Source organism: Mirounga leonina, unplaced genomic scaffold (genome assembly GCF_011800145.1).
Source record: "Mirounga leonina isolate KUSES-001 unplaced genomic scaffold, KU_Mleo_1.0 Mir_128, whole genome shotgun sequence".
Lineage (NCBI taxonomy): Eukaryota > Metazoa > Chordata > Mammalia > Carnivora > Phocidae > Mirounga > Mirounga leonina.
The window spans coordinates 26388590-26413228 of NW_023270320.1; the positions used below are offsets into that span (position 1 = coordinate 26388590).

General features: G+C 42.5%; 1 protein-coding gene across 2 annotated transcripts in view; it reads right to left on the minus strand.

Annotated features, from left to right (window-relative positions):
- Positions 1-4814: 4814 nt before the first annotated feature.
- The window catches only part of STOX2 (storkhead box 2), a 105410-nt gene continuing 85585 nt past the window's right edge, over positions 4815-24639 (minus strand). The window contains exons 2-5 of one of the 2 annotated variants that reach the window (XM_035004273.1): positions 24116-24268; positions 15281-17546; positions 15069-15117; positions 4815-9585 (exon numbers count right to left, since the gene is read on the minus strand). In XM_035004273.1, coding sequence (XP_034860164.1) covers positions 15111-15117; positions 15281-17546; positions 24116-24268 — 2426 coding nt within the window. In that variant the 3' untranslated portion in view covers positions 4815-9585; positions 15069-15110. The remainder of the gene's footprint in view (positions 9586-15068; positions 15118-15280; positions 17547-24115; positions 24269-24639) is intronic. The other variant, XM_035004272.1, reaches the window with a different exon arrangement.

The following is a 24639-nucleotide window of genomic DNA, read 5'->3' on the forward strand; positions in this document are numbered from 1 at the left end:
ATGTTTAATGATGGGGAAACAGGAACTCTCTCTACTATTGGCACAATAATTCTGTAATTCAAAACTATTCTAGAAGTTTTGCTTTAAAAACTCAATGGAAGTGCTTTAAATAAGCACTCTACGAAATATTCTGACTGCCAAAATCTTTAGGGATGCGTACACATTTGGTAGTGCTACCAATTAATTGGCTAGAACAAAAGTCAATTGTAAAAGATAACCTCTATCAGACCCATCTGCCTGACTTCTTATGAGGCCAGCAGGCAACCCCTAAACCACCTAATTCGGTCCCTTTTAAAGGGACCTAGAAGGAAGCACGGGAGGACACTGACTGTGGAAATGGAATCTTCTGTTTCCAAGGCCATCACTCTGTCTCTAGAAACCCTGATACTTTCCACGTCTGAATATCGATCCTTTGACATTCAGCACAGATGTCTTATGAACTGCCACCAAATAACATAGGAAGGGGAAGAAAAGACCTTGTCATCTCCAATCCATTTAAGATTTGTGAACCTGTCGCATGTCTTGTCAGCAATAACAAACTATGTGAAGCGACGCTGGGTGAGACAGACGGCTGGTACCTTTGCAATCTAGCTGGGTGGCAAATGGGAAATGCTATGCTGGTGGAAGATATTTGAGAATGAGATTTGAAATGCTAGAAACCACGAAGCTGTTGTTAACTTTAAAGGAAGTGCCTTTCGGGGGGGATTTCCCCCCACACACACACATACACACAACCTAGGGGGTAATAAAGAATGGCAGATGTTGGCTTGAGGCACAGGTATAAAAATGTTCAAAGATAATTTCCCAAGATAATAGATTCTCAACACATCATTAAAAGGGAGTCACACAGAAGTCAAACTATAGCCTCTTGCCTGACAGCTCCTTTTGTTTCATTGCCATTCGTAGACTATAGCGATACAGAGATCTTTGGTCTCATGCAGTATCTAGCTATCTATCATCTACCTATCTATCATCTCTGGAAGTTGCCAGTGATTTATCAGACCTTTGATGAATCAGCTGGTGGCAGATTTCCATCCAAGTGTTGGAGAACAAACAGCTCTTAGTGCAAAGGTGAGTGGAAGTGAGATTGAGGGAAGACAGTGGCCTGTGGATCCAAGGAGGATAGGGCAATATAAATATGAAATTTAAAATGCTAGCTATCAATTGTAGCTACATACAGATTATGTATATAACTTATTAGATATCCTACATTATAACACATACATTTTATATCTATAATATATATATTATGTAAATATATCAATACACAATACATAAATATATATAAAAATAATTATATATATTTATACATAAATAACTGAGACCAGGAAAGAGTCCAAACATTAGACAAGAAAGCATAACTACAATCAACCAAACAAAAATTCTTGGTTAAGCATGGAGAAAAGAGTAATGAAGTGAAATAAACCCAAGGAAATAGAAAAGAAAAACAATGCGTGGAGCTTTACAACAAAGGAAGAGAAACAGGGGAGACAGGAAGCAGGGTGACCCAGGAGGAACATGCTGGGTGGAATTTGGGGGCTGCCTAAGTAACCCATTTAAAGGGGCACCTACACAGGCCAGTGCTGGCCAGAAGTCCAGGACCTTCCCTACACCCGACCCACAGACACTAGCCCGGAGTCCTCGCTCGTCATTGGACATCGGGAGGGAAGAATTCGCTCGTCATTGAACATCATCAGCTCAGTTTTGTCCCTCGAATTCCAAATCAACATTTTTGACCTTGCCTCTCTTACCGAACATATGGTATCTCCCTCTAACTCTTAACATCGCACTTCTCCTGCAGTTCTTTTAAGAAGATTCACCAGAAAACCCTGCTCAGCCTATCTGGAGGGCAGGTGCTTTGATTTTCCTCGAAACTGCCATCTGGTGCAATGTGCTCTGTGAATACTCATCACACACACTCACTCCATGTGTTACATGATTAACTATTTGCTTTACAGGAAAAGTCTGGAGCCACTGGGCCCAAACAGGGGGCATATCATGAAATCCAAGTATTCCCACAGTAGGGATACAGTTTCACAGTTAAATAAATTATTAAAGTCAGGTGAATACCTTCTTTGGTGCTCTGCTTGGCTTTCCCTTATGGAGGAAAAAAATCCCACCCCTCTAAACACTTAAAAATAAGTTAAAACCATTCCATTTCCTTTGGAAAGAAAAGATTTTTATGAACTGTGACCATTCTCTCAAAGGAGTCCGAATCCTGACTTCCATCTTCTTATTAAAGTCACCACATTTCCTCCATGTGTCTGGCTCACTGGATCGCTCTGAAGGGAACATACGGTTACCTTGCTTTTAACACAGTAGCTTTTGGTCCTAGTGTAAAACCCACATATTCTTCCAGTATTCTTGTTCTCCCGAGCTTTGTGCTTGAAAAATGAAGTGGCTGAATTGAGACAATTTAAGGTATCTATAGACAAACGTACACAACTAAAATCAGATTTGTCCTTCAAAGTGGTCACCTTGGGTTCTCCACGCTTATCCAAATGACACTGTCATCGGAGATCCATTTTGGGTATTGCCTTTCCAAGAAAATCAGGCTCAACCTTATAGCTTCCTACTGTTTTTGATTAATCATGCTGTTTCCTAGCTTCATCGTTTGCTTGATGGCAGATTACTTTTGGCTTGAAAAAAAGGGAGTCCATTCTCCAAGTACAAAGATTTGCCACTAGGAAGGACAGCCAAGAGAGTATCTGATAGATTCTGAAGGCAGCGAAACATGGAGGAATTCCCAACTTGAGAATATGTGGCTAACCCCTGGGTGTTCACTGGAAAGGGGATCACATTTATTTGGGGATAGAAGTTGTGATTTGAGGGCTAACAAAACAGACCAACCCCACTGCTTTCTGATTTCACAGAAAACACAATTCTGCGTATCGTCCCTAAGCCTGACTCTTTGAAATTTGAATAGCTAACCAAAAAACTGTGGTTTTTTCAATATTCCCGGAAAAAGATTCTGATCAGATATTTCCCTTTTCAGTTATTTTAATTCAAAAGCTCTAATAACAAAGATTGTGCAATAAAAAATTTGTTACAAACGCCTATTAATTGAGGAAAGAAATGAATTGGTCTCACCTAAAGTATTTTTGCTCAAGTACCAAAAAAAATCCACTTAGACATATAACCAAATGTTATTTAATATCTTAAAAAGTAACACGATCCAAAATGGATATTTCACACAACACTACATAAACAACATGAACACAATATTACCTTATGGAGGGACTTTCAAATATAGACTTACAAAAATCCCTGTGCTTTTTTTCCTTTTAAGTTATTATACTAAGCATGACAAGCCATCATCATTTACAAAATGGCACACCGACACGATAAAAACCATGTTACAAATGTGCTGTCATAAATCAGTAACATTAGGGAAGACATTTCATGAACTGTAATTATTTCATATGAAATACTATACAATATAAACAGAACATCCATCTTGGATGACCTTTACAGCAACCAGAGACCAAGTAATTTAAAGTTTTGTTTTTTTTTTTTCAGTGCAAACACATTTTATTCAAGGCAGTCTTGGCTGCAAAACTCCTTTCTAACATACAGTAAATCCCACTTGCACTTCTTAATTCATTTACCCCAATGCAATAGTCACATTCAGTCACTCAGAGAAAGATACCTGCAGAATTATGATCCCTTTAAGCTTAACGTTGAAATTTCTCTTCTAGAAAGTAGTATCTATGTCAACTACTCTAAGGACCTTAATTTGTAGCTGTCAATACTTACATGAAGGTGACCCGAGGGCAGCCCTAGTCCTAACCCATCACGTGTGCACAATACCACACACTGTTTTGCCCTTCCGGTGTGGAAACCGTGCCAGTGGATCGGTATCTAGGTGGGGGAGTGGGAAGGAGGCAGGGAGGAAGGACCTGGGAGGAAAGGCAGGCAAGGAGCTGCTGAGTGTGTACTTCATGAATTTCCCATAACTGCAGAGGACTGATACTGGAGGAGTTCTCAGATCTCAGATTTGGTACCTCTTTTGGTTGGGAGCAAGGGAACGGGGGTGCCAAGGTCAGCCTTTGGACAGGGAGGTAGGCAGCTGTACGTGGACCAGCCAAGCCTCTAGCCTTACATTTGCTGCCTCATTTGTGAAACTCCCCTTCCCTTGTTGGCAGTGTGTGTGTGTGTGTGTGTGTGTTCGCATTTGAGGCCAACAACGAGCAATTAAAGCCCTATAACTGATAATATATAATCATAAGAAGGTTTAGTCCCCCTTGAGCCTTGTAGAATCCTCAACCTTGCCAATCAGCAACCGTAAGTCATAGAACAACTGTAAAAACACAGGATTATGTGTTAGGGGAGCAATCACTGGAGGAATCTCTCTCTGGGATGTTGCTGCAAAAGACGCAGAGATTAACTCAATCAGGGAGATGCCAACGCCTATTTCAAACGCGCCAGGAAATTTCATCATGAATTTTTTTGGTATATATAATTTATGAAATGTCTCCTAAATAAAAATCTATGGGAAAATATTGGATGTATCCTTAACACTGTAAAACCTTCGGGGAGAATGACGGAATGACAGCTGATTCTTTTATCTAACTTGGCAAAGATCAGACCGATAGTAATCGGCTTCCTGCCTGTATTTTACTAACCCCAAGCAAAACAATGCTTTCCACGCTTTCGCATTCGTTCTTCCTGTGTTCTGGCGTCCTCAAGCCCTGGACATTTGCAGAAGCCTGGCTGCTCACAGAAGAGAACGGGCAGGATGGTGGGGGGAGGGGGGGGCTGGGGGAAAGGAGAGGATGGGATCACTTCTGCTTGGGGGTCTGCTGGCGCCTGACAGCCTGCGCCGGCTGGTTCTGCGGCTGGCCTGTGGCAATGGAGAAGGTCCTCGGCAAGGATCTGGTATCTCCTAGTTTGAGAACACACTGAGAACTAGGTCAGCTCCCTCGGAAATCCGGATTCTTCCAGGTGGGACTCAATATATTGTAATGAATTTCTAGTGTGCTAACGCAGTGCAGTGAAGAGTACTTGAGAAAGTTTTTAATTACAATTTCTGTTCCAGCACCTTCCACTCTTGGGAAGAGCCATGCTCCTGAAGGATGGAATTTTAGCACAGGAATTACAGAAGCCCAATAGGAAACTGTAAACACGGGTGTATGTCTAGGATCTACCTCTGACCGCAACGGCATTTGGGTGGGTTTTGTAAAATTCCAAACACCCTGAACTTTTTGAATGAAGATGGACAAAAGTGTACAGTTGTATTTGTTTTCTTCGACTTTATTAGCACACATCAGAAAAATAGCATTGTATTTAGTGATTTCTCATGATGGTCTATCAAACAGATAGAAAACAGATCACTGGTAGCTGCCACGGAATTTCTGGGTAATCTGAGGTTCCCCCCTTCTGTCTGTCCATTTCAAGTATGGGTATTACGAGTAGGATCTGCTTTGTTAATTGTTTGTCAATCTGAATGCTTTGGAAGCACTTTGAGATCCCAAAATGAACTGGCAAAGTCATGATAGCTTGTTGTTGGCTTTTAATCAAGCTCCAAATAGTGCCCGTGTTATAAATGGCGAGACTTCAAAATAGGTTCACTCTTGTATTGTGAGCTATATGCCTATAATTTAAGTTAAAAACTTTATTTTCAAGTACACTTGGTGGCGGTAAGTGGTTTTTATCCTGGGTAGGATTTTACAAAGCTGTGCCAACCTAAAAAAACAAACAAACAAACAAACAAAACGCACAATGCTTTCCTTTCCGTCCAACAGATTTCTCCCCCCAGGGCGATTGCGATAGAATTTAAATTTACATCTTCGAACCGCTGGTTGGGCTCTGAGAAAGGGAGACTTGGGAACAGCTGGTGTTCAGATCACTGTTAGTCCAGATTAACTTTCAATTTATGCCTCCTGAACTTGCACTCCACAACATCAGAGAAGCACTAATTTGGTATTTTTATCCTGGTCGGTCCCCATTCAGCTCCTCCATTTGTCTTCTCTATTTGATGGCACCCCCCTTTTCATATGCTCATTAAGGTCCCCTGAGATGTGCAAAATATATAAAATGGAATACAAACTATTTAACAGAACACAGCTCTTTTAATTAAACCGAAGTTTGGGCTCGGGATGGGAGCATGTGAGTGAAGGCAGAGAGGCCCAAAGTACTTCAAAGCCGGCACAGTCCAAATTTGTTGTGTGTCTTCAGTTACTGAATGCCTAGAATTTCCAAATCAGATTCTTACAGGAGCAAAGAGCTTGCTAAATTATGTTTACCGATCGGCTCTTCACCGGGGAGAACTCTTAGCAGGAGTGGGGTGGGGGAGAGGGGGCAGGGAAAGACAAGAGATTTCAACTTCCTTTCGTTGGTAACAAAGTCAAGTGTGCTTTTGTGGGAAAGAGAGGAGAGACAGGTTTACATCTGAAAGCTCAATAGTGCCGTAAAACAAAACCACGGCCAAGAAGAAGTCACGAGTCCACAGGGGCGGTCAATGACGGACACACACACAGAACGCCATGGCCTCATGTTGACGGAGGTTTTCCACTTTGCTTTTCCGAACAATACACTTTAAACACACTGCTGCCACTTCATCAAATTTATGGAGGTAGTTATATGTAAAAATAAAAATTGCCATAAAGTAATACGCTGCATCATAATAATACATAAGTGTGCAAAATGCCGACAGACGGGTTGACCCTTTAGAGGTGAACGCTACACAAAGATTCAACCAGACTCAGTTCTGTAAACCTTTCAGCTGATAAACTCTAAGTGAAGACTAGATAAGCAGCCACGTCTCACAAAGCTATCAGTTCAGGGGAGGAAAAGGATGTTGGCAGAGCTTGGCGTGGGCTGAGGGTTTGGTCACTGAGAAGCTCGCCCGCCGTCCAAGGACCATCTCGGGTCACATCTGTAACAATGCTTCCTGCTGCCACGCCTCCCCCATCCACGACTCCTGTTAGACGCAGACGGGGACCTTTCCGCACGGAACGTCTGCTTACATCGTAGCATCTTTAAAGCCCATCTTCTCTACGCTAATGGCTCCAGGTCTAAGGGAGTTTTTGTTGTTGTTTTTAAAACAGTGTACCCCATAGCACCAGGCAAATACTATACACATTTTATTTGAATCATGTCTTCTGTCAACCGGTATCGTGTGAAATATTGATAGATGCCTATTTTAAAGCTTCTCTTAAAGGTAATGCTTTCCTTTCCTGTCCACACAGCGTTTGATTATTATAATGGCTACTTTCAAGAGGATCAACGAGAGGCTGATGTATTGTTTCAATGGTTGCATTATTTATGAACTGATGGTATGATTCAACACTCGAGAGCAGGTTTTTTGGGAAAAAAAGGAATTTAGCCAGAAGAATTTAGTAACCGTATGGTATATAACTCCCCAAGGAAATAGACTGTGTGTATAGTCTATTAGATAGATTATCATTCCTCCTGGACATATTTAAGCAATGAGACAAATAGTGCATTTCTGGGCAATCAGGGCATGCCTTGGAGGAAATAAGGCATGAGATTGAAAGCCAACTGACTTAAGCATTTTAGTGGTATGGGGGTTTACCAAGAAATGTGCTTACGTTTCATTATAAGCACCCAAAAAGGAATCTAGACTAAACTCGATGAGTCCAGTTTGACCTAATGCAACTTCCAAGTATCTGAAAAGCATGAGAGAGTATCCATATGTTTCAAGAATCGGTCCAGCTATGTATAGGAGTGCATTCTTTAAACAGATCCCTAGTGATTGAACCTAATACTGAAGCAGAAATGTTTCACACATTTTATGCCAATTACTGAAGTCTGAGGTGGGAAGATTTTAGATTTATTTTTGGATATATATTTTATGGTTTTATGGCTCACATGCCACTAAACTAAACTTTTGGTCAGACCATTTACTTGTGTCATATGTAACCCTTCTGCAAATAATTTTTCACTATCTACACATTTAGTCCATTGTTCTCACAGAATAAAATGGGGAACTTTGAAATGTCTCTCTTCTGTAAAGTTGAAGCTCGATTATTTGTAATCCCTTTGCTGCGGAGTCTTCTTTGTATTCAATAAGACATTGTAAACCAAAGCAAAATGTTAACAAACCATTTTGAAGTAAGTTGGGCTAGTAACTATACATCCACCTAAAAATGCCTCCTGAAATTGGTTACAAAGTATCTGTAAACATTACTCTGGCATAGTTCATGTATGCATATTTGTTACTCTGATAAATTTTAGGGGAGTACAAGTTCCGATTATACCATACTTGCAGAACGAGCACATTCTGTTGGTAATTACATGGGCACATGTATATTTCTAATCAAAAATTATTTTAAACTTTTCTCTATAGATATCTTTCCAGGAATAAAAGGCCTGAAGGTCAACTCTCCCTAACTTTGCTCTTTCCTATAACCACTAGAAATGATCTCCCATAGCCTAATTTAGGCATTCTATTTAAAACTACATAAAATAGATTAATGTCCTTCCATTAGAAAGAATAACATCCCCAGGCCATACTCTTCATTTGTATCACAAAGAACATTTTGCTTTTAAACAAATTAATTATCGTATCTATTATAGTAAGATAGGATCATCCTAAGTATCACAAGGAGGAAATTATCTTCCTTAAATATTTGATTGACAGCTTTAGAGTCCACATTTCCCTCTTCCATCCCTTAGTGCTGTGTCCCAGCCAGGCTGGGGATCTCCTTCTTTCGTCCACTTCAGAATCAAAGGCCTATATTCCTGTTTGTGATTATGGAAGGTTAAAAATCAGACAAGCATCTGTAACACTTAAAAACAAAATCCTGAAAACAAACACTCCCAGAATTTCGATCACGACCCCTTCTGACACATTTCCACGGGCTCCTGCAAAATCGTGTCACGAAAACTCACAGTGAGAAATGACTGGTGCATAAACAATTCACACACAGAGGGCTGGGGTCCCTTCTGGTCAGTTTGACACTGATTTCCCTTAAGGTGGACCCTGGTATTTGACATTTTGGGGTGGCTTACTTTTTCTGGGGGGGGAAGTGTCAAGGATCAGTTCTGTGGCACCCTCTGACCACAGACTGGGAGCAACACGTATCTGTGGCATTTAAAAATGGAATTGGCAACTTCATGACATTGGAATGCATATCACACTTACAGTGTCTAGACTTTCCTATGTGTGCTCAGTTACAAGTAGTGAAGCAAAAGTATACATATCACCCCTACTGCTATTCGGTTGCTACAGAGCCATAAATGTGAAAAGCAATACTCTGAAATAAAGATTTTTGTTTTTTGCCCTAGCCTACTTAGCAGCACAGTTTAAGTAAACACAAAAACTGTGGTCGAGATGCTTGTCTTTCCCAAGATGTAAACATCAGTCCCAGTGTCGTAAACTTGGCTGTATCGAATGAGACAGGAGATCTGAGGCAGAACGACTGTCACACGCTAGTAACAGAAGCTTGCAAGCAGTTGGAAGGTTTCTGTAGTTTCTCAGCTTCGCTGGTTGCGGGGTCCGTACTTGCTCGGAAGTTGAAGGCCGGGCCAGCTCCACCGTGGACCGGGCTCAAGGTAGCGTTCTGACGACGGTTACTTTCAACAATGCTTGACGTGTTGGAAGCCAGGCTCTCCCGAGTGCTAAAAGAGTAAAAAGGGTTTGTTTTGTTTGGTTTTAAACATAAATAATTATCTCTTGAGCCCCAGAGGAAGAGCAAATGATGTAGTTAATGGATTTCCTCTGTTGGCTCATGATGTCATATATACACTACCTCACACTGATTATTCACATATGCTCTTCCAATGTGGGCTCCAGAAGTTTCACACACGCTATAATCAGTGGCACCCTGAATAACGGGTTTTCATCCAGCTAGATGCACTGTAAATGTTTTCTCCTTCTTTCCCCATTCAAGGAAACTGCTTCCAAATTTGATGTGATAGATAGCTATCGCGTTCATTTTAGAAAAGAATCCTCTTAAATACACATATGCGATGATTTCATTTCAGGCTGGAAATTCACTGAATAAATGAATAAACTCACTTTTGCCCCTAATGATTCTGTTTTCATTCCTGATTAGCCGATTTTGACTTTGGTGGACTTCAAGCATGCCATTAGCTAATTTGCCACCCTGATGGGAATAGAATTCTTCTTAAAAGGCTTTGCACCTCTGTTTCAAATTTTAACACTTTCATGGAAATACATTATATTTTCAAATAAGGAATCTTAGATTTGCCCCATTTGTGAAGTTTACATCCCCTCCCCCGACTTTGGTAGCAGTATTTTATTTTTCAAGGATTCTTATAGAATAGAAGTGATTTAAAGGCTTTAGTATTTCTACTTCTCTTTTAATTTTCCTAAGTTAGAAACTCTTGAATTTGTTTTATGGCTCTAAGAGATTCAGAATATTCACATTTTAAATGTGTAGGGCAATAGCAGAAATAAGGTTACTTGGCCTGATCGATAGGAACTGAACAGGTTCTAAGTTCAAAGTCCTCAAAGTGGGAATAAGAAACTTAGTTTACAAAGAGATTGAAGAAATCACAATGATGCTCAAAACATCCATTCACCCGACTGGGCAGATTCAGAATTTAGAAAATATTCTCTGAGAGTTGGCCCCCCCATCACTGATTTAAGCCTGCTGAAACTAGTCAGCAGCTCAGATTACTGCAGTGGACATCCTCACCACCTCTCTTTCATTCCCATACTAAATTAAGAGCAATTCTGTCCGAACCCCACACAGGCTTTTCCCGCTTTCGGAGTGTAGGGTGTTCTTATGAAATCTTTCCTAAGCCTAAATGTCAGAAAGCGCATACACGTGCTTTCCAAACGTTCGCCATTAATGTCTCCTCGATTTTATGAAAGACCTACATTAGTACCTGTTTTTGCTAACTGAAAGAAATCCGAAGGTTTTCGCTTTCACGAAGAAAGCTGTTACTAATGTAGGGTCTTTCCTTAAAGTGAAAGGATGTTAACACAAAGTTTCGGAAAGCGAGGGATGCCTGTACTTTGGCTGCACTTCCTAGATAGTGGATTGTTTCAACCTAACCTTTGTGGCTCTGAGTTTGTTTCTCATCAAGGAGCCAAGAGGTAATTGTTTAAAAGGAAGTTTATTCATCGACTACCAAAAAGACAACCGAATCTTTCTTGACTGCAAAGAGCACCTCCAGAAGGTTAATACATTTACAGAAATAAGTTAAGTTCTGGGGCACCTGGGTGGCTCAGATGGTTAAGCATCTGCCTTTGGCTCAGGTCGTGATCCCAGAGTCCTGGGATCGAGCCCCGCATCGGGCTCCCTGCTCAGCGGGAAGCCTGCTTCTCCCTCTCCCTCTACTGTTCCCCCTGCTTGTGCTCTCTCGCTCTCTATGTCGAATAAATAAATAAAATCTTAAAAAAAAAAAAAAAAAGAAAGAAGTTAAGTTCTTTCATTGTGCTTACGGTAGATCTGAGCATACCTAAAGAATACCCCAGAACATCATCACTAAAGCGATGTTAAGTGCTAGACTCACCTACTTACCTGCCTTACACCTTCCCTAAGAAAATTCACCAGTGGCTTGCCAGCACCATAGCTGAGGCACAGAGTCAGGCGCAGGAAGGAAGAAGGGCAATCAACATGTAGAACCCCAAAGATTTCGTGACACGTTCCTTCGATTTCACTCTTAATTGTGATAGTAACTTTTTACAGTATTTGATTTCCCCATCTCTAAAATGATGAGAGTTATGGGATTTACCTACTCATAGAGTGATTGTGAAGAAATAAGCGTCAATGAATCTGTAAACTAAAAAGCTAGATGCATTCTAATTATTTCAGATGCACATCTGGCATCTAATGAATGAAGGAGCTACCAGGAGTTGGTTTCAGAATCCATCCATTACGAATGGCACCTTTTCTATGGAAAAATGCATTTTAAGGTCTTAAGCCCTCTTAACCTTTGAAACTAGTCTTGAGGCACAGGCTTCACACTCATCAGGTACCCGCTGTCTGCCAGGCACTGTGCACACACATCACAGCAAAAGGTCATCTCAGTTGGGAGCTGTCTGTGCTCTAAGATGCCTCTGACCACCTTTGGCCAGAGTCATCATAGTGATAAAGATATACAGTACTCCAGTTTCTCCAAAGGATATATTTCGTTACTGCTGTAATAACGAGTGCAGGGTGCGACCCTCATAACGAGGGTTCTGGGTGTGATGATGAAAAAGCTAATGGAGACAGAGCATTAGCAATAAAAATGGTCCTCCAGGGGCGCCTGGGTGGCTCAGTTGGTTAAGCGACTGCCTTTGGCTCAGGTCATGATCCTGGAGTCCTGGGATCAAGTCCCGCATCGGGCTCCCCGCTCGGCAGGGAGTCTGCTTCTCCCTCTGACCCTCCCCCCTCTTATGCTCCCTGTCTCTCATTCTCTCTCTCGCAAATAAATAAAATCTTAAAAAAAAAAAATTAAATAAAAATGGTCCCCCAGTTTAAAAGTTTTTAACTTTCTTGAAAAAGAAACCCAATGGAGCGCAACCTTAACAATAAGATGTCAAGATTTTATAAGCAGAAGAAATGAACGGAGCAGGTGTGCGGCTCATCCTCCTGGATGTGTGTGTTTCCCTCGGCCCCGCGCTCTGACAGCGCATGCTCGCGCCCTACACGAAGCAGACACATTCCTGGCAGTTTCGCTACCTCGGGTTTTCACACTGCGTTTGTCAACCAGTTTTGGGCCTCAGATTTGGAATCGCAGGTTGTTCAGGTCAAGAACTTCCGTGTTCAATATTAGATCTCATAGCATAGTTGAAACTTTTACCTTTTTTCCTTCTCAAAACCCTTTAGGTCCCAACGAAAGGGACTGAAGAATTTTGAGAATGTGGCTGAACATGACTTCTGAGCCAGCACGGAAAGCTGGGAGTGTGGAGATCACCTTTCTTGGTCTTTGTTGTTGTAACTGGATCTTAGTTGCTCAGTGGAATATGTACTGAAAGACTCAAATAAGTGGCCCACTTAAAGTTTCTGTATCTCGAGGCAGTGGAGAAGTATCAGCCTGATAATGCTATTTGGCTAAAATACTCCTCATGCTGGAGAATAAAACTCCCTATAACGCAAATATTTTCCTTCATAGACCATTCTCATGCATCAGAAAACAACTTAGTCGATTAACTGAGGTGTACCGAAAATACAGTTTAAAAACAGTTGTGACCTAATTTCTAGCCAAAGAATAGTAAATATGAAAAGGGCAAAATTAGGAATTGTTCTGCAGATGATCTAACTGCATGAAATTTATGGGCGATCGATCTTTTCCTATAGAGGAAACTCTACCTAACAGTAGTGGACAGACACGTAGCTAAATGTGAGACAGTTGTCTCCTCAGAACGATCTTACCTCTTACCATGACAAAGCGTTTAACCTTAAGTACCTTATTAAACAAATGAAAATAAACTTACTTCAAGAAATAATCTCATTCATAAATTCTATATTCTGCAGCCCGACTTTAGAGATAAAACAAGACATTCTGTGGCAGGACAGGGTCAACTATTTCATGAGTATTTGTGTTTATTTGTCCCCCAAACCAACAAAAAAACTTTCAATATCATGCGGTGGTAGGTTGTTGAGTTAGAACCCATTAAACTACTCTCGTCTCTGTAGCAATTATGTCTGGAGGACCGCAGCCTTCCCTTTGTGGAGGGTGTAGGGGCCAAGAGGGCACAGTGCAAGGTCAGAAACTAGTTGTACTAGGCAGGCAGAGTCTATATAATAAGACAGTTGAGCATAAGATACAGGCAGGTAAACCACACCTTCCATAAACGATGATTTTGAACGTCTACCATCAATTACAGACCTTCAATTATGCCTCTCTGGTATCCACTATTAGAAATTTAAGAGGAAAAAAAAAAAAAGAGCAGAAGCGGGAAATAGAAAGAAAAGGATATACAAAATAATTGGTAAATAAATTAAGATTTGATTTATGATTTAAAAAATACTTAGTGGAAGTTATTTTGTAGAAAAGTCACTTAGTAGGTAGGCTAATAGTTTTTGGACTGAGTGCCATAGCTCCCTGAGGTTAGTTAGGACTCCTTGAGGGACTGGCAGAGGAGACGTGGGGCTCCTGGCCTCACACCCATTTTAACCAGAGCACCATTTCTGTGATTTGTTTAGACATTAGACTTCCACACATGTGTTAACTTGGAAAAAAAGGTTACATGGCAAAAATAATCATCATCATAATAAAAAAATAGCCCTTTAAGAAATAACAAAGGTCTAATATGATTCCCAAGTCTGATTTGGGGATGTTCTGTCCCCAAATTATCCAGAGATAAAGTGAAATGATCACAACAGAACTAAGTTTCATTATTAATAATTAAAATATATGAAGTATATAATCCTATCTGGGTACTTGTTAAAATTATCAATACCGTAGAATCTTGGGAATCACAGCTAATGAGAAATGTCCACCTCTCAGTAGTATTTCTGCATCTCAGAGTCACCAATCTGGAGTAGAATTTAGAATGAGAATTAGGTCCCAAGTTGCCCTTTGAGGAGAAGGAAGAGTTAAGGAGAAAAAAAAAAGGAAGTTGGATAGACTCTCTTTTGCTTTCTTAACCCCCGAACCACTTCAGTGTGCTGGATATGACCGTTAGGCATTGCACACCCTCTGCTGTTAACCCTTTGCTGAATTACCAGCTATGATTCGAGTGCCTTAATGGGTTGTATCAATTCTGCAGGAGAGAGAAAAGCGTGGGCACGTGCTTTGATCTAAGGGAACACAGGCCCCTCACGCCTCTGTGAGAGACACAAGGTTCTATTTCGCTGCGGATGTGAAGTGTATGAGCAAGGTCAGGGAGGGAGCGCACAGAGTCGACATTGCAATGGCAACTAGCATCTCGATCCCCCGGAAAGGTGTTGAGATCTGCTATTCCCACTAGAAGGACCCCGTCCTTGAGTCAATCAATTTATACCCAAGCCCTACCCAACCCCCAATTGACTGCTGACCACTCATTCTACTCAAAAAGTTACTATTTTTGAGGACCTAAAAAAAAAAAACCCCTTCTTTTATCAGCACGGTGGCAATATAAACGCAGAAGAAAAATCCTGGAAAATGTTGGTCCTAGTTAGATTGGCCTGATGCAAGTGTGAGGGAGGGAGCCAACCCACCAGTCCAGATTGGGGATCTCTACAGCTGCAGAAACATTTGTTTCAATTCCTGAAAAAGAAGTCAGAAACAGGTTGTTAACAGCGCAACTCACACAACCCTTCACCCGCATTCACAGAATTAAAACTGAGATCAGGAACTTTTCAAGGTATCTGTATAAAGCCCCAGGCCCTGACAGGTGTGTGCGTGCACGCGCGGGGATGCCTCTCCCTACCGTGGGGAGTTGAATCCACTGTCCACAGTGATGCTGCTGCTGTCCATGCTGTCGAGGCGTGCCGAATGGGTGGCTCTCTGGTTGCTGCTACTGTCGGTCTCCTTTGGGGCAAGGAGGGTGAGGTTCTTCTCGAACTTCCTCTGCAAGTCTCTTTCCTTCTCCCTCTCAAGGAGCCACTGCATGGTGCCTACATCATCTCTGTTTTTTTCCTCCTCCGTGTTTTTGTTTGCCCCTTCCTCAGAGTCGTCGTCATCGGAGACATTGTAATAGTCAAAAGAGGCTTCCTGGTTCCCCCCTGACTCCTGCTGACGCTGGGAACCAGGCACGGCTGGTGCCACCGAGGTCCCCAGGGGCGGCTCCAGTTTCTCACATCGGCCCGGCAGTGTGTCGGCAGGTGTCTTCGGGAGAGATTTGAGGAGGGACAGGCTCGATTTGTGATAGCTGTTTACAGACAAGGTGCTGTGGAGAGGTTTGAACAGTGTGTCCTTGCTGAATATCTCTTTCCTCTTGTCCAGGCTGCTGGGCTCCGCACTGTGGTGCTGGACAAGGCGTCCATTGGCAATCCCTTCAGCCACTGCGCCAGAAGCGGCTGGGCCTCCGCCTGGCCCTTTTGGTGACTCCTCCTTGTGCCCTACAGGCTCTCTGGAAGAATGTGGGGCCTGCCTATCAGACAGCGGCAGTTTTTTCACCCCTTCCCCCAGAGTCAGAGTGTCATGATCCTCTTTGTTCTTTCCCAGAGGCGATGGCGCCGTGAGGACTGTCTCACTGGACGTGTTGCACTGGAAATAGTCATCTGTAGCTGTTTTTGTTGGACAGGAGTTGAGCTCCCCATAGGATGGCAAACTCTCAGGTGGTCTGCCTGGCTCTAAAAGGCTACACGCACTGGAAGGCTCCTTGCTGCCACCGACTATTTCCGGAATACACACCTCTTTATAGCTTGTGGACGAAACATGAGCCCTTTGATGGCCAATTGTCTGCGCGGGCCTTAAAGTACTGTCGTCAATGTAGGACTGGCTGGGGGTTTGGTCATCTTGGCTACAGCCTTCAGCCAGGTCTTCAGGTGTCCCCAGAGAAGAAGCACCCAGAGGGCCCTTCGAATTATCCATCGATCTGGATCTCTCCTTGGCTTTGCTGGATCTCTCATTCCTGGACCTTCGGTCCTGGGTATGGCTGTGGCTTCGGTGCACTTTTGAGTGGGAGCTTCCCCTGGAAGGCTCAGGAAAAGGCATCTCCGTTCTCCTTTTGGCCAGTTCCCCAGACACATCCCATTCTGGTGTCATGGGGAAATGAGACTCAATCACGTTCGTGTTGCTATGCATGATGAAGTTATCTCCTTTGTGTTCAATGATGAAGCAGCCTTCCCTGGGTGCCCTGGTAAGAGGATCACAAAAGTCATACTCTCTGTCACCTGGGATATCCAGATGAGAACCATCCGAAGGGTCTCCTTTAGACACTCGTGTCTTGCTGTGTGACCGAGATTTTCCGTGGGACTTTCGATGAGTCCTACTCTTTTTACTTCTTCCACTGTGATGGGCAGAAGACCCAGCTTTACTCCGATGCGCTTTTTCTTCTTCAAGTTTCTTCATTAGTGCAGTGTGCCTCATGACATTTTCCACGGTCAAGTCCGGGTTAATCCGCCTAATGATTTCCATTTCCACTTCCCTAGGGATAGTAGTTGGTGTGTCTTCATCGCGCAAGGGCCACTCCTCAGGAGGAAACTGGGCAGAGAAATTGGCTAGCTGTTTGGTCTTATCTTTTTTAAAACTTAGCCGGAATAACTTGAGCCCAAATTTTTTGGACTGCTTTTCACTATCTTTAGGTTTTGAGAGAGTTTCTGTCTTATAAGAAAAGTTTACAGTACTTTTGCTCTTTTCGGTGGGTGGCACCTGGCATAGTGAAGGAGGGCAATAGGGGTCTTTGCAGTCCTTGGCAGGTTTCCTCTGCAGAGTGGAAGCATGCATGCTGTGCATGTCTTCTCTGCAGCAGTGGCAAGAGTCGCAGTGGTTTCTGGGCAACGTTCTTTCCCTGACGCAGCCTGAGGCAGAGGGCGTTATGGTTCCGGGTTGCGGAGAGGTACACTGAGACCTGTCAGGTATCCTCTCGTCCAAATGGTACCACTTACTGTTAGTTCTTATGAGAGAAGGAGTAATGAAATAAGTCTGTGGGGTCACGATGAAATAGCCATCCGGAGTTGGGTAGATCTTCCGCTCCCGTACCAACGTGTTCAGCGTGTGCCGTAGGATTTCTTGGCTTGGGGTGGGAACACCTAAAACCAAAGGAACATAGACTCATGAGCATGTAGAGGGAAATTGTTGCTGGTTCCTGATTTCTCAGAATCTACTACGGACTGAATGTTTGAACCCCCGCCCCCAATATTCCTATGTGCAAATCCTAATCCCTGATGTGATGGTACCAGGAGGTAGGGCCTTTGGGAGGTGACTAAGTCTAGATGAGTTCCTGAGGTTGGGGCCCTCGATGATGTGCCCTCATAGGAAGAGGAAGAAACCAAAGCCCCCTCCCTCTGCCGTGTGAGGATGCAGCCGTCTTCAAGCCCTCAAGAGGGCCCTCACCAGACACCAAATCTGCAGGTGCCTTGCTCTCAGAGCTCCCAGCCTTCCCGGACTATGAGAAATAAATGTCTGTTGCTTCAGCCCCCCCAGTCTATGGGATTTTGTTCCAGCAGCCCAACCTAAGACAAAATCCTACGAATTTTGCCAAGCTTCCGAGTATTACCACATGGCAAGTCCATAGGACTTGGAGGTGTTCAGGAAGAGAGATGGAAGCCAGGTGCAGTGAGATTGATACTTGTCACGAGGCCTTTACTGAACTGAGCCATCAAAGGCAGAGTATTTTTAAAAGAGGGGAAAATGAAAAATGTTTTACATGATGTAATAATATACATTTACAAAAAAGCCTTTCTCGATACAAAAAAAACTAGGGCAACTGGGTTGAAATAGCTGTCTTGGCATTTGAAAACAAACAGGACACATACAGAAGCTACCATATACACTGGAAGCTACTTTATACACATTTTTCAAGACTAAGCTTACTTAATAAACTTAATTTTGTAAGTTACATAAAAGGGCAGTTAGACTTGACCATGGCTCATGATGCACCCAGAGCCCAGAGCCACGCTGCTAGATTCAAACTCCAGCTCCATCACTATTAGCTGGTGGTAGTGGTGGAATTATGCAACCTCCCCTGCCCACACCATTCCTGTGTTTAAACCTAATGCCCCAAACCTCAGAATGTGACCGTGTTTGGAGACAGGGTCTTTATAAACAAGTTAAAATGAGGTCATCAGAGTGGGCTCTACTCCAACATGACCAATGTCCTTCTAAAAAGGGGAAATTGGGCAGAAGGACATGCACAGAGAGAAGACAATGTGAAGAAACATTGGTAGAAAATGTCCATCCATCAGCCAAGGAGCGTGGTCTGGAGCAGTTTCTTCCCTCACAGACCTTGGAAGGAACAACCAACTGTACTGATACCTTGATTCTGTAGTTCTAGCCTCCTGAACTGATGTTTGTTTGTTTAAGCCCCCTGTACTTTGTTAGGGCTGTGCTACAAAACTAATACAGCTGGTATCGCCTTAGGCAACTTAACTAACCTCTCTGAGCCTCTGTTCACGGCCATCAGAATGAGGATAAGAGCAGGTACCCTCATAGGGTAGTTGTGAGTTTAACTGCGTTTCATGTATGCAGAGCAGTGCCTGACATATAGTGGGGTCTATAAGCATTAGCTATCAATCGTCTCAACTTTGGGGCAGGACCCATGGAAGCCAGATTACCTTCAGAGAACATCGTGTAGCCACATAGAACAGCAGGGTAAACTAAGTTTAGGCTTCCACAATCCTTCCAAAACTACAAAAGTGGGATATGAAAGCATGAGTAATGGCCTGGGAGAGCATCCACGAATGCAATGTGACCTGCCCATCCATCCACGTTACCATCTTCAGAAGCCATCCTTGGTGACCAAGGTGGAAAAGGCAACATTGCTTATGAATAATGTCCTGTTTAGTATAATTATTTAATTTTTGCGCCGCATGGTTTCCCTTTAGTCTAGGGCTCTGCTCTTGAGAGATGTACACTGGCGTTTACTCAAATGGCTTCCAGGCTGGTATAATAAAAAATTTTTAAAAAAATTTTATGATAGTTTCTGCACAAAACGAACTCCATGTGAATTAGTGATACAACCCAAACCATATATGTGAAATTCTTGAGTGCCGTCATAAAACAAAACCTGCTTGCACCTAAGAGAAGCAACTTAAAAGAGCTTTTGTGCCTTACTCCCAACCAGGGCCTTTGGCTGAACAAGTTTGGCGGGGGGGGCGGGGGGGGGGCACCACTACCCAGACTACCACTCCCAAGATGAGACACTGTGCCCACTGCAGCCTCATGATGCCCACTGGGGTTGTGAGACAAAGCTACGCAGGTGTCAAATCCATACCGAAAATGAACTGTATCTGACGTGGTAGCATGCTTGCAATCGCTATTGCAACAGATACAAGTTCTGCCAAAAAAATGGTAAGGCTCATTTATAAGCATCCATGATTGACCCGTTGACTCTGCTGCTGTAATAAAGGAAAGCTGGGGTGTAATCCAGAAAAACAGCTAGTACTATAAACAGAATTTGCTGACTGTAGGCCTTTCAAGCGCCGATCATAGAAAACTTAGGAACCTATACAAAATCATGACCTCAGTGTCATCGTGTTTACTTACCATTAAGAATAGGTGCTCGGATTGTTCCCAAAGGAAGGAATAAGAACGAGTTTCCAAAAAGAATTTACATCTAAAGTTTTCACGTCTTGAATTTGAAGTTTGTCAGTCCAATAATGCTTAATTTGAAAAAACCAAATGAGAAACATTCCCTGTCCAATCCCCTTTCCACAATTCTACCTGTGGTTTTTCAAAGCTTTAACTGCGAGTCACTGATACTTAGGATGATCATTTTATTACAAAGCCTCTGTCGGATGACTGGTATTTTCAGTTGTCTGTGAAATGCAGACTCGCACAAGAAATCTGCAGGGCTCGCCTGGGAAAGAGATGGCTGCTTTCAGTGTTTGCACATTCCACCACTACCAGATCCTAGTCCCCAAATTCACCACGAATTTGGATTTTGAGGGCTAAAAGAACAAAGATAAGCTTTATATCCAAACAGAGCTGAAAGCTGACTTCTCTCCTTTTCCATACCTTTACATCTTTCCAAAGCAAAAACAGATATCTAAAAACACTGCATGTCAACGGGGTGCTACTTAGACTTCTAAGATCTATTTCATCCCGCAAATCCGACAACTGTCGGAACAGAGAGCACATGCACACATTCTATATGTTAACCACTTTGGATGGAAACTTTCAGTCAGCTTCTTTGGATTATTTCTTCTCGCATGTAAAGAACACTGGCTGAGGGAGAATTCTGCAAGAACTGACGTAAAGGGGATGAGTTGGGAGATAGAACGTGGGGTATATAATGTTAACATTCTCTAGCAAAATCGAAAGCTAACTTCAACCCCATTAGCAGCTCTTTCTCTGAGGGCCAGCTTTCCTCCCGGGAAGATCTGACTGTAACAATTCAACAAGTTCCAGTCTGACTGAAATGATCATTCTGGATGGATGGATGACGAGTACTTACTTAAGCTGTGAAGCAAGTATTTCATTCTTTTTATACCTTAAAAAAATTATTGTTTCTGTAATAGAAACTGGTAGACAAAAGTTGTTTTCAAAAATTCAATCAATATAGAAAGGTGATAAAAGGGTTCACATTTCAGTATGTCAGACATTTCTACTAGAAGGCTTTTCACTAAAAAAACATTCTTTAGAATATGGATGTCCAAAACAGTAATAGAGGCCCAAATCTAGGCTATTCTTTTTATTTATAAATAGGCATTAAATATGAGAATTCAAATATTTTAATAATATTTGGTTAGACTTTAAAACTTTATTTTCAAAGAGTAAGCTATAAAAAAGTAAATAGTCTTACCTTAAGAAAACAAAATAAGCCCCATAACTATGATATTTAAATCCCTCCAGAGTTTTAGCACTGTCATTGAAAATACATTTTCAAATAGAATTTGAATTGTATTAAGTTTCTAAATTGTTTTGTTCTGAAGTACCTTAAATGCTAGCAAAAGAAAAGAAGGAAATCAAAGGAAAAAAAGAAAAGAAAGGAGGAAGAGAGATAAGGAAGAAGGAAGACAAGCAGGGAAGAACCTCATTTTATGAAATACTAGTTTAAAATATGGAACTATTGCTGAACAAAGCTTTAAATCATTACTGCCGTGCCCTAAACCAGTGGCTGGCAAGCCTTTTCTGTAAAGAGCCAGAAAGTAATTATTTTACTTTGTGAGCCATATGATCTCCTGGCTGCGACTACTCAGTTCTGTCACTGCAGCATAAACAGCCAAAGACAATACATAAACAAATAGGCAAGGCTGTGTTCCAATAAAACTTTATTTATAAGCACAAGCAGTGGGCCACACTTAGCCTGCAGCCATAGTTTGCCAATCCCTGCCCTAGACTCAGGTTTATGCAGTGCTCCTGCCATCTGAGGTTGACCAATGAGTCATCAGTGTCACAAAGATGAAAAAGGTTGAGTTAGCTCCTCTCAGTCCATCTGACAATAAGGCCTTGAGATTTGAGTTCATTTATCATAAAAGCTAGCAAAGCAGTTGTTAAGTACGGGTGACCTATGAATTTCTCTGCAAAGTATTCCAACTTAGTGATATTGTAATCAGCTGCTTGACAATTTACTATTTGATTTCACTATTTTTCACAATTTACTGTTACATACTGGCCCTGTGTTCTTTCCATCCTCTATTTATAGCCCAGTAATGGGAGAGATGGAACCAATTTTGGAAAAGCTATGTGATCTCTCATGAAGCTACTTAAAAATAGAGGGATTTTAAAAGCTGCTGCGACGTTTGATGTCAGAAGTGGCTAACTGGGTATAAGGCTGCAAGAAGGGTCTTTCTTCACAAGGACATTACGTCTGTGAACGGCATCTGTCTCCTTAGATTGCTCTCACCTGGGACTCTGCTTACCTTACTACTGAAAGGAAAAGGGTTTGCCTGGAAGTTAACAAGGAAAGACCATCAGACAGTGAAGAATATTCAGAGATAACGTTAGAAAATTTAAGGCAATGTATAGGTTGCAAAGGTGGGTCCGTGTTAAGAGTTTTTAAACAGTATACATAATTTCAAAACACATTAATTAGAAAATAGAAGAAGGGGGGCGCCTGGGTGGCTCAGTTGGTTAAGCGACTGCCTTCGGCTCAGGTCATGATCCTGGAGTCCCGGGATCGAGTCCCGCATCGGGCTCCCTGCTCGGCGGGGAGTCTGCTTCTCCCTCTGACCCTCCCCCCTCTCATACTCTATCTCATTCTCTGTCTCAAATAAATAAATAAAATCTTTAAAAAAAAAAAAGAAAATAGAAGAAGGAGAAAAAAATCACTGGGAGAGAAATGTAAAGTTACTTTGGGTCAAAAGGAAAAGTGGGGAGACTCAATATGGTAGATGAATATTTAGTTTAGAAGTAGTCCTTCTGCCTACATTTTCCTACATCTCAACCTTGAGTTCAGCCAGGTTCGCTTTGGCCAATGAAATGTTAGCGGGTATGGTGTGACCAAAGGGCTGAAGAGCCCTTGGACAACAGGGCCTGTTCTCTTGTGTCTGTGTCATCCCAGAACAGGCCTCTGCTTGTCTCATTTTCCAAAGAGGATGGAGGACAGGTGGAGCAGAGCCACCTGGGCAGGTCCAGTCTGGATCAGCTGACTCCTGGGGAACCCAGGAGCTAAATAAATGTCCATTGTTGTATGCCACGGATGTGCTGTGATTGTAACCCGGCCTTTTGGTAGTAAAAGCTAACGGCTACAGCCTCTAGTTTCTATTTACCAAGGTCTCTTCTACGTTGCATAAAACCTGTGTCAAAGGCTCATTTTTAATGTAAGCATAGGTTGGAATCCAAGCCAAGTTGGCCAACTGGTGGCCCAGTAATGTGTTTTATTGGACTTGCATGTCACTGGCACCCATGTGTTAAAACATACACACATACACAACACACACACACAACTGCCAATAGTGAGGGAGGTCTACAGATTTCACATAAAATTGAAAGTCCAGATTCTCTTGAAAAAGTAGGAGATTTGCAACTCTGGCAGACTTCCACATTTTGGGGCGGGGGTCAATACACCGGAGCTGAGTAGTGGGCCACCTCCCTCGAGATAGGGCATGCAGTCTTTAGCTCATCACTGTTCCCATGTCTCCTGAACTGGAGGCACCCAGTGCCAATCATGCAGCAGCTGGCCTATTGTCCTCTTTTACTAATATTTAAGAGAAAAGGAAACATTTTATTTTTTTCTTTCAAAATGGGATCCTAACTTATCTATCAAATATCAGATTATTAAAACTCATCAAGCCATGACACAAGCATGCAAGACCTGTTTATTTTTGACATTACTGTCTCTTTAGTGTAATCCCTTGGGACTAAAATTTTCTGACTTGCTCCCATGAATCATGATGTTCATGTCTTTAAAGCAGGTTACGGTGACGTTGAACAGAACCTTGGTAGTTTTTGCCAGAATTCTTCATGGATTCTGATTTAATGTCTTCTTCTCAGTGCCAACTTAAAAAGGATTGCAGTAATACCCGAAGACGGCAAAGTATTTTTGCGGTAACAGAGGTGCCTCGGCTTTTAATTACAGAACTAAGAAAAGTTTCCGTCCCGTTTTGGCAAAGAATTTTTTTGCTATTACATTTAAATAAGAGGAATGGTCCATGTGATGTCCTCGAGCAATGGAACACACACCCATCTGGAAAGTGCTACGTTCTTTTCCCGTTACCTGGGAAGCACGTGGTCAGGTGCTCCATCAGCGCCTCTTGGGTGACAGGTTTTCTGGCGGAGTTCATTGCCGAGATGGCCAAGCAAAGGATTTCCCCAAGTGGGATAAACTGAGATTGACTGATGGGAGACATGCTGATTGGTGACACATCACCTGCAGAAAGACAATTTTCAAGTAAGCAGTTCATTCAAAGACCCGGCCTTTCGTCTCACACGCACACGTCCACACACACGCGCGTGTCCCTTCCGTGACTCTTCCCTGTTCCCTGTATTAGGAATGGGATCAACTCTGAACGCGGAAGTTTGTTCCGGCCACGGCCAATTCCACGCAGGTGGGAAGACGTCCACTGCAGAGTGGACGCTCCAACTGCCTCGACAAATAGAACCGGCCTTGCAAACCTGAGATCTCACTGAAGCAGACTTAACGACTGAAAGGCGTACAACATGAGACTGAAAGATGATCTCTGATTTTATTAACTTGGAGCTGGTTTATGTCATAACTGCCATTCCCATCTCGACAAATGC